This window comes from Limanda limanda, chromosome 2 (assembly GCF_963576545.1).
Source record: "Limanda limanda chromosome 2, fLimLim1.1, whole genome shotgun sequence".
NCBI classification, from domain to species: domain Eukaryota; kingdom Metazoa; phylum Chordata; class Actinopteri; order Pleuronectiformes; family Pleuronectidae; genus Limanda; species Limanda limanda.
The window spans coordinates 193,141-210,000 of record NC_083637.1 but is presented as its reverse complement, the minus strand read 5'-3'; the positions used below and the strand labels follow the sequence as shown (position 1 = coordinate 210,000).

The 16,860-nt window shown below is 48.2% G+C and overlaps 1 protein-coding gene across 1 annotated transcript in view; it reads left to right on the top strand.

The window, feature by feature from the left end:
• Positions 1 to 15,906, top strand: part of LOC132996903 (nidogen-1-like) — a 22,413-nt gene extending 6,507 nt beyond the window's left edge. Inside the window, exons 2-20 of the mRNA XM_061067268.1 lie at positions 2,735 to 3,037; positions 3,516 to 3,742; positions 4,184 to 4,659; positions 4,875 to 5,015; positions 5,290 to 5,535; positions 5,650 to 5,850; positions 5,928 to 6,161; positions 7,058 to 7,195; positions 7,277 to 7,405; positions 8,250 to 8,387; positions 8,458 to 8,586; positions 10,325 to 10,573; positions 10,658 to 10,830; positions 12,886 to 13,012; positions 13,080 to 13,251; positions 14,982 to 15,139; positions 15,210 to 15,333; positions 15,447 to 15,559; positions 15,788 to 15,906. Of these exons, the coding sequence (XP_060923251.1) occupies positions 2,735 to 3,037; positions 3,516 to 3,742; positions 4,184 to 4,659; positions 4,875 to 5,015; positions 5,290 to 5,535; positions 5,650 to 5,850; positions 5,928 to 6,161; positions 7,058 to 7,195; positions 7,277 to 7,405; positions 8,250 to 8,387; positions 8,458 to 8,586; positions 10,325 to 10,573; positions 10,658 to 10,830; positions 12,886 to 13,012; positions 13,080 to 13,251; positions 14,982 to 15,139; positions 15,210 to 15,333; positions 15,447 to 15,559; positions 15,788 to 15,906 (3,597 nt within the window). The remainder of the gene's footprint in view (positions 1 to 2,734; positions 3,038 to 3,515; positions 3,743 to 4,183; positions 4,660 to 4,874; positions 5,016 to 5,289; positions 5,536 to 5,649; positions 5,851 to 5,927; positions 6,162 to 7,057; positions 7,196 to 7,276; positions 7,406 to 8,249; positions 8,388 to 8,457; positions 8,587 to 10,324; positions 10,574 to 10,657; positions 10,831 to 12,885; positions 13,013 to 13,079; positions 13,252 to 14,981; positions 15,140 to 15,209; positions 15,334 to 15,446; positions 15,560 to 15,787) is intronic.
• The last annotated feature ends 954 nt before the right edge of the window (positions 15,907 to 16,860 follow it).

Sequence of the window (16,860 nt, the reverse complement as noted above, 5' to 3'; positions counted from 1 at the left end):
CCTATAGGCCTGAGACGCCTGTCCTCCTGAACCAGATGGCAGCTCTCAGGGTGCCCCCCCCCCACCGCCGCTCTCACACTGATGATGATGATGTCAGAGGTCAGACATGTGGGATGTCAGCGGCGTCCTGGCGTGTTCCCACGAGTACGACGCACAGATGATCACACACGTGTGTTGTTATTATCAACATCCGAAGGTTCCAGAAACATTATCAAAGCTTTTCACTTGAACTCATCAAACACCAAAGAGTTCATGAAAATCACTGTTTGTCTAACAGCACAAACCAGCAGGTGGCGCTGGCACTCCGGTCCCTGCCATTAAACCACAGAAGAAGAGTAAAGATCAACCCCTTCAAACGGAGATCCAGCGCACCCTGGTTCTCGCCCCGTATCGCCACGGTAACGGGGGCTAGGTGTATTTGTTGTGGTGGTTTGGACTAGGGACCCTGTAACCTGGCGGGTTTGGAAATGGCTCCTCGCTCTATTGGATGAGGTCTGACCTTTCGGGCGTGACCTCACCACCTCGACCTCGTGTCCCTCCTGCTGAGAACAGCGCCTCCTGGCTGCAGAAGTCTGAGCTGCTCTCAATGGGAGGCGCGTTCCTCCAGGACTGAGGAGGACCTGCAGGTCATGAGGACCTGACCCGGCGTGGTCGTCCAGGTGGTTCACGGCAAAGTTTCTGAAGCGCTGACCTCTGTTGACCTCTCCAGCCACTAACACCAGCACCTGCTGTGAAGGACGTCCATGAGTCTCCACTCACCGGAAACCTCTTCATCTGTTGTCCGCCGCTGCTTGACCTTTGACCCCTCCTGGCAGAGAGGCTAGTTCAAAGTGTGGAACTCTCTTTTGGTTGTAAACATGTGGTCAGATTCTCTCTGTTTTATTTCATGTTATGAGTTTATTTCTCATTGGATTTTAAATCCAGGTTTTCCCAGTTTGATGGTGTGAGACGTGTGTTCTGTCTTCTGGACAAAGAGGAAACGCTGAGTCGGGCTTCGTGGTCCCGGGCGCTGAGGTTCAGGTCCTGAGGTTCAGGTCCTGAGGTTCAGGTCCTGAGTTTCAGGTCCTGAGTTTCAGGTCCTGAGGTTCAGGTCCTGAGCTGCGTCCGCTCGGCTGCAGTTTAAAGCGGATTTGAGTTAATGAGGTTAAAGAAATCCTTTCTCCAGTGAATGGGTCATTGTGCAGAATTCCTGTGGGCGTCAGAGGTGGAGCAGGGGGCGGAGCTCTGACACCGGTTTGAACTGGAGATCCTCTGTGTGCTCCGTGAAGCTCCGACCTACATCTCCTCTTCTTCCTCTTCCTCCTCTTCCTCCTCTGTGTGCTGTGAAGCTCCGACCTTCATCTCCTCTTCCTCCTCTTCCTCCTCTGTGTGCTGTGAAGCTCCGACCTACATCTCCTCTTCCTCCTCTTTCTCCTCTTCCTCCTCTTCCTCCTCTTCCTCCTCTTCCTCCTCTTCCTCCTCGGTGTGCTGTGAAGCTCCGACCTTCATCTCCTCTTCCTCCCCTTCCTCCTCTTCCTCCTCTTCCTCCTCTGTGTGCTGTGAAGCTCCGACCTTCATCTCCTCTTCCTCCTCTTCCTCCTCTTCCTCCTCTTCCTCCTCTTCCTCCTCTTCCTCCTCTTCCTCCTCTGTGTGCTGTGAAGCTCCGACCTTCATCTCCTCTTCCTCCTCTTCCTCCCCTTCCTCCTCTTCCTCCTCTGTGTGCTGTGAAGCTCCGACCTTCATCTCCTCTTCCTCCTCTTCCTCCCCTTCCTCCTCTTCCTCCCCTTCCTCCTCTTCCTACTCTTCCTCCTCTGTCTTCATCCTTCATGCTCATGGCCGAACGTTCCCAGAAAGTCAATAATCCTCTCAACATGCAGAACTTTATTTCCGCTACTTTTCTTATATTCAATGATTAAAACTCATCATCACATAATTCAGAATATCTTTATCGACTATTTATCCTCAAAGTGAATGAATCCGACAGAGGAAAGTGAAGAAGTGTCTGAGACGGACGAACACTTCCACTCCTCTGGTGGTTTCTGTACGAAGTCACTTCTCACTTTATAAGTTTCTGTTTCTAGTTTCAAGTTTTCTTCAAACAGCTGAAGTTCATTCAGTGAATTATGATCATTTAGAGTCAAACAGGGGGGGGGGTACCACAGTGTGATTGACAGCTGGTACCGTCCTATGGGTATAGGTGTGAGTGGGCGTGTCTTTTAGCCCTCTAACCCGGTTCCCCCCCGCTGCACGCCTCCAGATAAATGTATTTCTGGTTAAAAGAGCCAACAGGTTATGATTCAAACTTAATAAACAGGAAAGCAGCAAATATCTTCATCATAATTATGAACAGAGTTTGGATCATGAGAAGCTAAATCATGATTTCTAGATCTTAACTGTTAAGTCATAAATATGAGAAATGCTGAAATGTTTCTTAATGATGAGATAGAAACCATAATTAGTTAGATATTACCTCAAGATAAAAATATCATTATGAATGATAGTGAACTAACTAACTATGCCATTGTTAGCGCCTCCTAATGAGAAACTAGTAATTGGTTTTATAAGTTATTAATCACCTGATGGAGTTTTCTTCTTGAAATTAAGAATGAGATTCTGCCTTGTGTTGGTAGGACCTGATAATGAACAGATATAGTTATTACTACTTCATAATGATAAAAGTCTGGAAGGTTTTACTAATAAAACAGAGATTTAAATTCAACTCAAACCGACATCACTGAGTTCACTTCTGTTGCAGATCAACACGAACGGCTTTGTGTCGGGGGTGGAGCCTCCAGCCGAGAGCGTGTACCTGGGCAAGATGCCCGCCAGCTTCCCCATGATCGCCGCCCTGCTGGGCGACCTGGACAACAGCGACGGACGAGGGTCGGTCTTCTACCGGCAGGACAGAAGCCCGGCGGTGCTGAGGCGAGCCGCCGAGCACATCACACGAGCTTTCCCCAGAGAAGAAGGAGTCCAGCCCCTGAACGTCCTGGTGGTCACCTGGGTGGACATGGCTGCCCGGGGGACATCAGGTCCCGGAGACGGACTGGACACTAAGGTCAGCCATGTGGTGTCTTTGTAAGATGGTTTGATTCAAAGCTCAGATTTTACACCTTCACCTTTGAAAATAAAGTCAGATCGGTGAAGACCCGAAGGGTTAGGGTCTCCCCGGTGACCCTTTCTAGCTCTGCTTTGGGGGGTCCTGAGGCGTTCCCAGGCCAGATGGAACATGTAGACCCTCCAGATAGTTCTGCACCTCCTCCCGGATGGCCGGGCCTCCTGACTTGATGCCTGAACCTCCTCAACTGGACCTTTTCAACATAAAGGAGCTGGTTCTCCTCTGAGCTCCGTACACCTTCTCTGAGGCGGAGCCAGAAACCTGACAGAGAGAACTCATTGTGTGTGGGACAGCTTCCTCTGAAGATCAGAACGTCTCTCCTCAAACTACCAACCAGATTAGAACACCAGAAGAACTTTGTGGCTCTAGAAGCAAAACTGAGAACGGCTGCTCAACCACTTTTCCTTTGATCTTTCAGAGAAACACGTTCCAGCTGGTTGTGGCCTCCATGAAGTCCTCGTCCTTTGCCATCGTCTTGTATCCGGCCGGCGGCCTGCAGTTCCTCTCCACGCCTGTTGGGGGTGAGAATCAGCTCCTGGAGGCCGGCTTCAACGAAGGCATGGTGCAGGGCTGGTTCCAGAACGGCCAGGGGACGTACTACCAGACCACCTCAGACCAGGAGTTCTCCGTCAGGGAACTAACCGAGTGAGAAGCTGCTGTTTGTTAAGGAACCACGTCCTGGTCCTAGCGGCTAACAGAATGCTAGCGGCTAACAGAATGCTAGCTAAACAAACCCTTCAGCCTGAGGGCCCAGGACAAGCCTGGACGTTTATATCAAATTATACTTTAAAGAAGATACTTTTTATTGTAATAAACAATAATCAGTATTTCCAAAAGTGGCACTATCACAAATTTTGGGATGAAAATGTCTTGAAGTGTCTCAGCAACATTTGAAGGAACAAGCAGAAGCTGGTTTGTTCCTGTTGCTCACGGTGATGGAACTCGTCTGAGACGAGTGAGAAGAAGCTTGTTTATTATTATTGTTTTATTTATCACTGAGCAGAACATCCATGAAATGAATGTTCAACATCTCAAAAGCTTTTTTTAATTGTCACTGATTTTTTTCCCGGTTCTGTATCCAATCAGAAAAACTAATTCCGGACGCAAAGGAGTTTGGGTTTATGAGATTGGTCCTTCGCGGCTCTTTGTCTCCATCATACCAGGACTTGTCCCTGGACTTCCTGAGGACAAAGGTCCAACTGCACCTCCTGTGACACTGTTGCCAGGACAACCCGATGAGCAACCGGAGGCGGACCTTTCCACTTACACAACCCAGACGATGATGTCCAGTGAAGCAGCAGAAGAGGAGGAGCTTCTCACTGAGAGCACCACCGGGTCTCAAACTGGTTCCACAGAGGCTGAAGGCATCACACCAGGGTTCGTCCAACCAGAACATGAAGAGCAGTTTCCAGAGTCCGAGACGGTCCCATACAACAGTCCTGAGAGGGTTCCTCCAAGTTCCCCCGAGCATCCGGAACCAGTCCAACCAGTGCCCCCCCACCCCCAGCCCCAGCACCCCCAGGTGGTTGTGGTGGACGAGGACCACGATCTGGATGTAAATGGTAAATTATTGGGCTTCCAAACTTTTGTGCTTGAAGATTTATTGATTTATTGATTTATTCTCTGAAGGTTCATGTCTCTGAAGGTTCATGTCTCTGAAGGTTCATGTCTCTGAAGGTTCATGTCTCTGAAGGTTCTTGTCACTGAAGGTTCATGTCTCTGAAGGTTCATGTCTCTGAAGGTTCATGTCTCTGAAGGTTTTTGGTTCTTTTCTCAGTGTTTTCCTACAATCTGGAAACTTGTGAGCACAACCGACACAAATGCTCTAATTTTGCGGATTGTCGGGATTACAGTCACGGGTTCTGCTGCCACTGCAGGCCCGGTTACTACGGCAACGGGAAGGACTGCGTCGCAGAAGGTGAGGATTCTGCGAAGCTGGATGATGATATATATATATCATATATATATATATACATGATATATATATATATATCATGTATATATGATCACGATTAATATGATCTTTAGTTTCTCCATAAATCAATGTTTCAAATTCTTATGAACATTTTGTCCCAACATGATTCCATCGAACTCAGTAGAACCTGAAGGAGGGGGGGGGTGGTCTGGTCCCGGTGGGGGGGTGGGGGGGGTCTGTCCTCGTGTGACCTCTTGACCTCTGTCTGGTTTCCCAGGTAAACCTCAGAGAATGAGCGGGAAGGTCAGCGGTCGCGTGCTCGTCGGGAACTCGCCGGTGGAGTTCAGGAACAACGACCTGCACTCGTACGTGGTGGCCAATGATGGGCGGGCCTACGTGGCCATCAGCAGCATCCCCCCCGACCTGGGGCCGTCCCTGCAGCCGCTGTCGTCCCTGGGCGGAGTCATCGGCTGGGCCTTCGCCCTGGAGCAGCCGGGCTTCCACAACGGCTTCAGGCTGATCGGTGAGGAGACGTCTACCGACAGAGAGCCGATGTGTCGCTCACACAGATAATACTGGTGTGTTGATGAGTGGGCGGGGCATGAACCTGAATGCGCGTGGCGTGCGTCCCCTGCAGGTGGCGTGTTCTCCCGCCAGGCGGAGGTGATCTTCCAGCCGGGGAACGAGCGTCTGAGCATCACGCAGCAGTTCCAAGGTCTCGACGCTCACCAGCACCTGGTGGTGAGCACGCAGCTGGAGGGCCGCCTCCCCCCCGTCCCCCCGGGCGCCACTGTGCAGATCCACCCGTACCAGGAGGTCTACCAGTACGACACCAACCGTAAGGCCGGCCCCCAAATCCGAATCCACATGGCAGCGTGAATCTGTCTTCATGCTTTTCTCTTCTGCTTCCACCAGTGATCAGCTCCTCCTCCAACCGCGGCTACGCCATCACCTCCCCCGACGGCAGCGTCCAGACCCGGAGCTACCAGTGGCGTCAGACCATCACCTTCCAGAGCTGCCCTCACCACCAGGGGGCCGGGGCCCCCCCCCCCACCCAGCAGCTCAGCGTGGACCAGATCTTCGTGATGTTTGACGCCGACAACAATCTGACGCGCTTCGCCACGAGCAACAAGATCGGCTCCGTCCACGGTGAGTTCCTCAGCTCCTCCCCCAGGAGACGAGCTGACCAACGTCTCCTGAGGGACGAGAGGACAAGAGGACGTTCATCAGCTCAGGAGGTCGTCCGGGTCAGCCTCATCCGCAGCAGGCGAGGGGCGGAGCCTGGGGGGGGCGGAGCCTGGGCAGACCAGCAGAAGCATCATAAACACTTTTAGAGTCTTAAAGTCAATTCATTATTCATGTCACATTAAACATTTCATCGACTGAACGGAATAATTACCGAGTCATTGATTATGAAAATATAACTTTGTTGCAGCCGGAATAATAAATGACCTCGTTAGAAACTTTCTTCCAGAAGTGTGAGAGTCGTTAGGAGGTGAAGATGAGAAGATGTGAGCAGGTCCAGCTGCAGGTTCTCAGCGTGACGTGTCGGAGGAATGTTCTGAAACCAGCTTCCTTCAAAGAAACATCAACAGGGATCAGGAGGTAGCAGCTGTGAGGGCGGGGGGGTGGGGGGTGGGGGGGTGAAGGTCAGGGAGATACCAACCCGTCCACGGGGGGGGGGACCTCAGAGGACTCCTTCACTACATCCGGCCTCAGGGTGAACGTGCAGGAGGGTTCGCTCCTCGAGGTTGAATTCACTCAGATGAATGAATGAGAGGAAACATCTGGGTGGTGTTAGGGTTAGAGAGGAAACATCTGGCTGCGGAGGTCGTGACCCGGAGCTGCTGAGGTCGCGACCCGGAGCTGCTGCGGAGGTCGCGACCCGGAGCTGCTGAGGTCGCGACCCGGAGCTGCTGCGGAGGTCGCGACCCGGAGCTGCTGCTGATCATCTTCACGCTCATCAACTCCTTTTATTAATGAACATCAGTAAGAGGAAACATCAGAGCAGATGTTCACCCGGTGGTCCCTCTCTTCTCTCGCAGCCGGACCCCCGGAGGAGAATCCGTGTTTCACCGGCCGACACGGCTGCGACATCAACGCCGCGTGCCGAGCAGGCCACGCCCTCCGCTTCACCTGCGAATGTGCCGCCGGCTTCACCGGAGACGGACGCTACTGCCACGGTAAGCCCACGCTGCAGCCTGACTCCTGACCCCTGACCCCTGACCTCTGACCTCTGTAACTCGGCTGTTTATTCCTGGCAGATGTTGACGAGTGCAGCGAGACGCCGTGGATCTGTGGCTCCGCCTCCGTCTGCAGCAACCAGCCCGGAAGCTTCCGCTGTGAGTGCGTCACCGGGTTCGTGCTCGCCAGCGATGGGACGACCTGCATCGGTGCGTTGACACGTGTGTGTGTGTGTGTGTGTGTGTGAGTGGAGTGTGTACTTCCTGTGTGTGTGTGTGTGGAGTGTGTACTTCCTGTGTGTGTGTGTGTGTGGAGTGTGTACTTCCTGTGTGTGTGTGTGTGGAGTGTGTACTTCCTGTGTGTGTGTGTGTGTGGAGTGTGTACTTCCTGTGTGTGTGTGTGTGTGGAGTGTGTACTTCCTGTGTGTGTGTGTGTGGGTGGAGTGTGTACTTCCTGTGTGTGTGTGTGTGTGTGGAGTGTGTACTTCCTGTGTGTGTGTGTGTGTGTGGAGTGTGTACTTCCTGTGTGTGTGTGTGTGTGTGGAGTGTGTACTTCCTGTGTGTGTGTGTGTGGAGTGTGTACTTCCTGTGTGTGTGTGTGTGGAGTGTGTACTTCCTGTGTGTGTGTGTGTGTGTGGAGTGTGTACTTCCTGTGTGTGTGTGTGTGGAGTGTGTACTTCCTGTGTGTGTGTGTGTGTGTGGAGTGTGTACTTCCTGTGTGTGTGTGTGTGGAGTGTGTACTTCCTGTGTGTGTGTGTGGAGTGTGTACTTCCTGTGTGTGTGTGTGTGGAGTGTGTACTTCCTGTGTGTGTGTGGAGTGTGTACTTCCTGTGTGTGTGTGTGTGTGTGGAGTGTGTACTTCCTGTGTGTCCCTCGTTGAACGTACAGATGTTCTTCTTCAGAGGTTCTGTTCCGTATGAAAACATCTGTGGAGCTCGTGGGTCTGAGGAGCGTCGGGGGGGCTCATCTTCTACAGTCAGATATTCTTTCTGTTACAGCAGAGTTTGATATAATATTAATAATAATAACATGTCCGTCCTGGTTGTCGGTGCAGAGGAGAGCGTGGATCCCTGTCAGACAGGAAGTCACGGCTGCGATGTGTCGGGCCGCGCCTCCTGCAGCTACACCGGAGGCTCCTCCTACGCCTGCTCGTGTCTCCCGGGTTTCCATGGCGACGGGCGCTCGTGTCACGGTGAGTTGACCTCACGTGTGATCGTCCGCAGACCTCGGCCTCGTCTTCACCTCGTGTCTTTGATTCTCAGACGAGGACGAGTGCCGGCTGGACCGTTGCCACGGCGACGCCTTGTGCTCCAACACGCCGGGCTCCTTCACCTGCCAGTGCCGGCCTGGTTTCCATGGTGATGGGTTCCAATGCAGGCCCACATCCTCAGGTAGGAAACCCAGTGAAGTGGAGCAGAGTGAGCGTCTCAGGGACGAGGGGACGTCTCAGGGACGAGGGGACGTCTCAGGGACGAGGGGACGTCTCAGGGACGAGAGGACGTCTCAGGGACGAGAGGACGTCTCAGGGACGAGGGGACGTCTCAGGGACGAGGGGACGTCTCAACAGACCTCAGGGACACTGGGACTCCTGAGCTCTGAAGACACAACAGTCTCTTCACACCATCAACAACAATCAGTCTTTGTTCAAACACTCAAATTAACAAATGCATCCGAAGAGCAAAGTTTGACCTCGTCTGAAAAGCAGTTGAAGCTGAGCAGAGCAAACGTGTTTTATTCTCAGACTTTCAAAGTATTTGATATATTTAGTTTGAAGCTTCTTATAAATCCGTGTTGCAGCTGCAGCTCGTTGTGTGTCGCTCACTTCCTGTTGAACTGTTTCAATCCTTCTGTCGTCTCTGTCACTGGGTCCAAGTTGAAGAAGAGTAAATGTAGTGTGAGACGGTGACGGAGGAAGGTTATTATGGCCTCGGGTGTTTTTCCAAAACCAAAAGTAGGAGTTATGATAATCTCAGTGTTTGTCTGTGAGCTGAACGCGAACCCCCGCCCCCCCCACCCCCCCTCTCTTTACTGGAGCTGCAGCAGAATGAATGGAGCTCAATGGGATTCGCTCTCATGAAGCTAAATGCTGAATATAGTTAACTTTATTAACATTATTTTAAGTTTACAGATCGTCACATATTTATTTTCTTATTTTCTTTCTGAAATCTTAAAATATGGAGATTTTCTCCTCCAGAGAAAAATGAATGGATATTTCTGTTTATTTTTGCTGCTGATCTATTTCAACATTCACACATCAGTCGAAACTGATTCCTCTGATTCCTCACATTTAGATTCTCCTCTGTTTTTGTTGTTGTTGTTGTCGTTGTCGTTGTTGTTGTTGTTGTTGTCGCTGGTTTGCGTGCCTCAGTGATTCCAGGTGTCAGATTAGACAGAACTGCAGCTAATTACAGCTCCGCTGCACAACACCACACGCTTGTCATATTTTCATGGTCCCGGCCCCTGAAGGTCATAATCACGTGTCCCCTGTCAGGACTCGTCCCAGCTGTGTTTCCTTTGATCTGTCTCCGTCTCACGGCCGTCTGGCTGCGGTTTGTCCTCGGACGATAAGAGACGAGAGACCTTGGTTCTCTGCTCGTTCGTCTGCAGCTGCCACGTCCTCCAGACGCAAATCATATTCAACCCTTTAACTCTCTAACGTCTGGAGATGAATGGAGAATTACACATGATCATAATCCATCATATAGATATTAACAGCTACTGGTTATTCATTAGTTCTTTTCTTTACTGGTCGATTAAATCCTGAAAAAAGTTGATTCTTCAAATGTTGTGTTTAGTTCGACCATCAGTCAAGAACCCAAAGATTCACTCTATTATAAAATAAGAGAATACGTCAAATCCAATTATTATATTATATTTATATATAATATAATATAAAATAGATATATTATCATATATGATAGTTTCAGCCAAGTTCTTAAAAAGAGAAAAAACAACCAATAAAATAAAATTAAAATAGTGAGATGTCACAACATCAAACCTGAGTGGTTAACGAGTTAACTTCTAATAATTTAAACTCGACATGATGAAAGCTCAACCTTGTAACAAAGATCTTCACACTGTTGACGTTGTTTCTGTGAGGTCTCACTCGGACTGTTTGTGTTTGTTCAGAGCGAGAGAAGACGCAGTGCGAGCATCAGAGAGAAAGCGCTCAGGCCTCCTCCTCCTCCTCCTCCTCCTCCGGCTTCTTCTCCTTCTTCCGCCCTCGCCCGGCCCTCGGTCAGTTCGTGCCCCAGTGCGACGAGCACGGAGCCTTCGAGGCGTCCCAGTGTCACGCCAGCATCAGACAGTGTTGGTGTGTGGACGCCGCGGGTCAGGAGATCCCCGACACCCGGACCGGGGCCAGCAGCGCTCCTCTGTGTGAGTCCAACTCTCCAGGAGACAAAGTCTGAACGATCGAAACCAGTTCACTAGACCACTCTGACCTATCCTGACTCTTCACAGGTATTAACCACGCAGTGACTCCTCCCCCTCTGGGTCCCACGCCGCGGCCTGACGTGCAGCCCGTCGCTCCGGGGACACACCTCCTGTTCGCTCAGAGCGGGAGAATCGAACTGCTTCCTCTGGACGGATACAGCATGAAGACAGAGGACGCCAAACCTCTGCTGCACGTCCCCGTGAGACACTTCTAAACATGTCAACTTTTAAACATGGAGACACACTGGGACATGTTGGGACACGTTGGGACACGTTGGGACACGTTGAGACACGTTGAGACATGTTGAGACATGTTGAGACACGTTGAGACACGTTGAGACACTTTAAGACACGTTGGAGACATGTTGAGACACATTGGGACACGTTGAGACACATTGAGACATGTTGAGACACATTGGGACACGTTGAGACATGTTGGGACACGTTGGGACACGTTGAGACACATTGAGACATGTTGAGAAACATTGGGACACGTTGAGACACATTGGGACACGTTGAGACACATTGGGACATGTTGAGACACATTGAGACACATTGAGACACATTGAGACATGTTGAGAAACATTGGGACACGTTGAGACACATTGGGACACGTTGAGACACGTTGAGACACATTGAGACACGTTGAGACACTTTAAGACACGTTGGAACACGTTGGGACACGCTGAGACACATTGAGACATGTTGAGACACATTGGGACACGTTGAGACACATTGGGACATGTTGAGACACATTGAGACACATTGAGACACATTGAGACATGTTGAGAAACATTGGGACACGTTGAGACACATTGGGACACGTTGAGACACGTTGAGACACATTGAGACATGTTGAGAAACATTGGGACACGTTGAGACACATTGGGACACGTTGAGACACATTGAGACACATTGAGACATGTTGAGACACGTTGAGACACGTTGAGACACATTGGGACACGTTGAGACACGTTGAGACACGTTGAGACACGTTGAGACACGTTGGAACACGTTGGAACACGTTGGGACACGTTGAGACACATTGAGACATGTTGAGACACATTGGGACACGTTGAGACACAATGGGACACGTTGAGACACATTGAGACACATTGGGACACGTTGAGACACGTTGAGACACATTGAGACATGTTGAGACACATTGGGACACGTTGAGACACATTGGGACACGTTGAGACACATTGAGACACTTTGAGACACATTGAGACATGTTGAGACACATTGGGACACGTTGAGACACATTGGGACACGTTGAGGCACATTGAGACATGTTGAGACACATTGGGACACGTTGAGACATGTTGGGACACGTTGGGACACGTTGAGACACGTTGAGACACATTGAGACATGTTAAGACACATTGGGACACGTTGAGACTTGTTAGGACACATTGAGACACGTTGAGACACATTGAGACACTTTAAGAAACGTTGGAACACATAAGAACACGTTGAGACATGTTGAGACACGTTGAGACACATTGAGACACATTGAGAAACGTTGGGACACTTTAAGACACCTTGGGACATGTTAAGACGCCTTGGGATGTGTTGAGACACCTTGGGACGTGTTGAGACACATTGAGACATGTTGAGACACATTGAGACATGTTGGGACACATTGAGACACATTGAGATATGTTGAGACACGTTGGGACATGTTGAGACACATTGAGACAAGTAAGACACGTTGGGACATGTTGAGACACGTTGGGACACATTGAGACAAGTTAAGACACGTTGGGACATGTTGAGACACGTTGGGACACATTGAGACACATTGAGACATGTTGGGACATGTTGAGACACGTTGGGACATGTTGAGACACGTTGGGACACATTGAGACACATTGAGATATGTTGAGACACGTTGGGACATGTTGAGACACGTTGGGACACATTGAGACACATTGAGACATGTTGAGACACGTTGAGACATGTTGGGACATGTTGAGACACGTTGGGACATGTTGAGACACGTTGGGACACATTGAGACACATTGAGACATGTTGAGACACATTGAGACATGTTGGGACATGTTGAGACACGTTGGGACATGTTGAGACACGTTGGGACACATTGAGACATGTTGAGACACGTTGGGACATGTTGAGACACGTTGGGACACATTGAGACACATTGAGACACATTGAGACACATTGAGACATGTTGAGACACGTTGGGACACGTTGGGACATGTTGAGACATGTGACATTGTTTTCTGTCTCAGGACCGGGTGGTGATCGCCATCGCCTACGACTGCGTGGACAAGATGGTTTATTGGACAGACATCACGGGGCCTGCAATCAGCCGGGCCAGTCTGAGCGGCGGAGACGTCACCCCAGTGGTCACCGCAGGTAGGACATTGTGTCTCTGGCTGGTCATTTGTCTCGTTTCAGTTTATAAACTATTATCTGTCCTCAGAGCTGCAGAGTCCTGAGGGCGTGGCCGTGGACCACGTGTCCCGCCTCCTCTTCTGGACGGACTCCATGAGGGACACGGTGGAGGTGTCCCAGCTGGACGGCAGCCAGAGACGAGTCCTGTTCGATTCCGACCTCGTTAACCCCCGAGCCATCGTCACCAACCCGCCGTACGGGTGAGTCAGCGCCAAGGAGACTAGTTAACCCTTAGTTAGAAGTATCTGTAGTATCTGTAGTATCTGTAGTATCTGAAGTATCTGTAGTATCTGTAGTATCGGTAGTATCTGTGGATAGTAGTATCTGTAGTATCTGTAGTATCTGTAGTATCTGTAGTATCGGTAGTATCTGTAGTATCTGTAGTATCTGTAGTATCGGTAGTATCTGTAGTATCTGTAGTATCGGTAGTATCTGTGGATAGTAGTCTCAGTAGTATCTGAAGTATCTGTGGATAGTAGTATCTGTAGTATCTGAAGTAACTGTGGATAGTAGTATCTGTAGTATCTGTAGTATCAGTAGTATCTGTAGTATATGTGGATAGTAGTATCAGTAGTATCAGTAGTATATGTAGATAGTAGTATCAGTAGTATCAGTAGTATCTGTAGTATCTGTAGTATCAGTAGTATATTTAGTAACTGTGGATAGTAGTATCTGTAGTATCTGTAGTATCATTAGTATCTGTAGTATCAGTAGTATCAGTAGTAACTGTGGATAGTAGTATCTGTAGTATCTGTAGTATCAGTAGTATCAGTAGTAACTGTGGATAGTAGTATCTGTAGTATCTGTTGTATCTGTAGTATCTGTGGATAGTAGTATAAGTAGTATCTGTAGTATCAGTAGTATCTGTAGTATCTGTGGATAGTAGTATCAGTAGTATCAGTAGTATCTGTAGTGTCTGTGGATAGTAGTATCAGTAGTATCTGTAGTATCTGGATAGAAGTATCAGTAGTATCTGTAGTATCAGTAGTATCAGTAGTATCTGTAGTATATGTGGATAGTGGTATCAGTAGTATCAGTAGTATCTGTAGTATCAGTTGTATATTTAGTAACTGTGGATAGTAGTATCTGTAGTATCAGTAGTATCTGTAGTATCAGTAGTATCAGTAGTATCTGTAGTAACTGTGGATAGTAGTATCTGTAGTATCAGTAGTATCTGCAGTATCAGTAGTATCTGTAGTAACTGTGGATATTAGTATCAGTAGTATCAGTAGTATCTGTAGTATCAGTAGTATCTGTAGTATCTGTGGATAGTAGTATCAGTAGTATCAGTAGTATCTGTAGTGTCTGTGGATAGTAGTATCAGTAGTATCAGTAGTATCTGTAGTATCTGTAGTATCTGGATAGAAGTATCAGTAGTATCTGTAGTATCAGTAGTATCAGTAGTATCTGTAGTATCTGTAGTATCTGTAGTATCTGTAGTATCTGTGGATAGTAGTATCAGTAGTATCTGTAGTGTCTGTGGATAGTAGTATCAGTAGTATCAGTAGTATCTGTAGTATCTGGATAGAAGTATCAGTAGTATCTGTAGTATCAGTAGTATCTGTAGTATCAGTAGTATCTGCAGTATCAGTAGTATCAGTAATATCTGTAGTAACTGTGGATATTAGTATCAGTAGTATCAGTAGTATCTGTAGTATCAGTAGTATCAGTAGTATCTGTAGTATCTGTGGATAGTAGTATCAGTAGTATCTGTAGTGTCTGTGGATAGTAGTATCAGTAGTATCTGTAGTATCTGGATAGAAGTATCAGTAGTATCTGTAGTATCAGTAGTATCTGTAGTATCTGTAGTATCTGTAGTATCTGTAGTATCTGTAGTATCTGTAGTATCTGTGGATAGTAGTATCAGTAGTATCTGTAGTATCAGTATTTCTGTAGTACTGGTGGAGACAGTGCTCTGTGCTGGTTTCAGGCGTCTCTACTGGGCCGACTGGGACAGAGACGGACCTAAGATCGAGATGTCCAACATGGACGGGACGGAGCGCAGCGTCCTGGTGAAAGACGACCTGGGACTTCCCAACGGTTTGACCTTTGACCTGGACACCCAGCAGCTGTGTTGGGCCGACGCCGGTGAGTTAGTTATTGTTTGTTTAACGACAACAACAACAACAATAATAATAATAATATGAACCACACACAGGGACTCATAAGGTCGAGTGCATGGATCCTCATCGACGAATCAGGAGACAGATCGTGGACAGGATTCAGTTTCCATTCTCTCTGGTGTCCTTAGGACGGAAGCTTTACTACACCGACTGGAGGAGGTAACACACAATAACACAATAACACACACACACACACACACACACACACACACAGGGTTAATGGTGAATTTGATGTAATTAGTTGGAATCCCATGACTCCTGTGGTTTTCCAGGGAGGCCGTGGTCGCCGTGGATCGTCTCTCGGAGACAGAGACGGACGAGTTCCTGCCACAGAGACGCTCGCGCCCGTACGGCATCGCCACGGCAACCACACAGTGTCCACAAGGTAGGACAACCAGCCACAGGTCTGGAGACAGAGGAGATGGTTCCTCTTCTCCTGGAGGTTTGGTGGTTAACAGACGGCTGAGACGTGTTTGCTGCTTTTCACCGTCACTTAGTTTAACGACCGTTGCTTTGATCTCTTTTATCTTTGTCATTTGAATGTTAAACCTTGACGTCCACAGGAGGACGGCTTGAGTCCTCAGAGTTTAACGTCTCTTCTCTTCTGTCCCAGTTTATAATTACTGCATCAACAACGGCGGCTGCTCCCACCTGTGTCTGCCGCGGCTCGGCGGCTTCAGCTGCCGCTGCCCGGACGCCGCCTCCGACCGCTGTGAGGACAGGAAGTCGTGAGGACAGGAAGTCGTGAGGACAGGAAGTCGTGAGTTCAGCCGAGAGTCGGGAAGGAAAAACAACGCCGTCACTGAATTTGGGTGTTTTTGAGTTTTCCAACTTGAAATGAACATTTTATTGTTTTGCTTTTTGGTCCAAAAAAACTGTTCAGACCTCACTGACACTATGATGTCACACTGTCTGTTGTGATGTCACACTGTCTGTTGTGATGTCACTCTTTACTGTGATGTCACTCTTTTCTATGATGTCACACTGTCTGTTGTGATGTCACTCTTTTCTATGATGTCACTCTTTACTGTGATGTCACTCTTTTCTATGATGTCACACTGTCTGTTGTGATGTCACTCTTTTCTATGATGTCACACGTCAGGGAAGATCATCTCTCGTCCTGTTCAAGTTGAATTCAGATTTAGTTCCTGATCTTTTAATCTGACAAAACATTTTGACCAGATGACGATTTTATGAAAATGAAAAAACAATTTTTAAATAATATTTTGTTGTAAAACTCGTGATTCTGACGTTTGTCAGAATCACCAACGTTTCTGTTTATTAAAAACACGTTAAAACAAAAAAAACTGGTGTTTTTTTCTCGAGAAACAAACTCATGATTCAAGACAAACAAACAATGTGATATCAGCACATATAGAAATATACGATTGTCATGAAAATGAATACCAATGTAATAAAAATGCCACATGAAATGAAATATAAACATGTAAAAATATCAAACAGTCCATTAACAAACAATGTGAAAAAAACATCAGCTATGAACGTGAAAGTCTGAACATTTGAATTCTTCCTTTAAACTTTAGTTTAATTCATTTTGAACACAGAGGGGCGGCGGGTTTCTCAGTCTCGTGTCCAGGTTATAGTCAGAGCCGAAGATTAACTTTGCTTCGTGGAAACATCACAGAGAAAAAATCTGAGGATCCATTGAAATGACCAGAAACAACA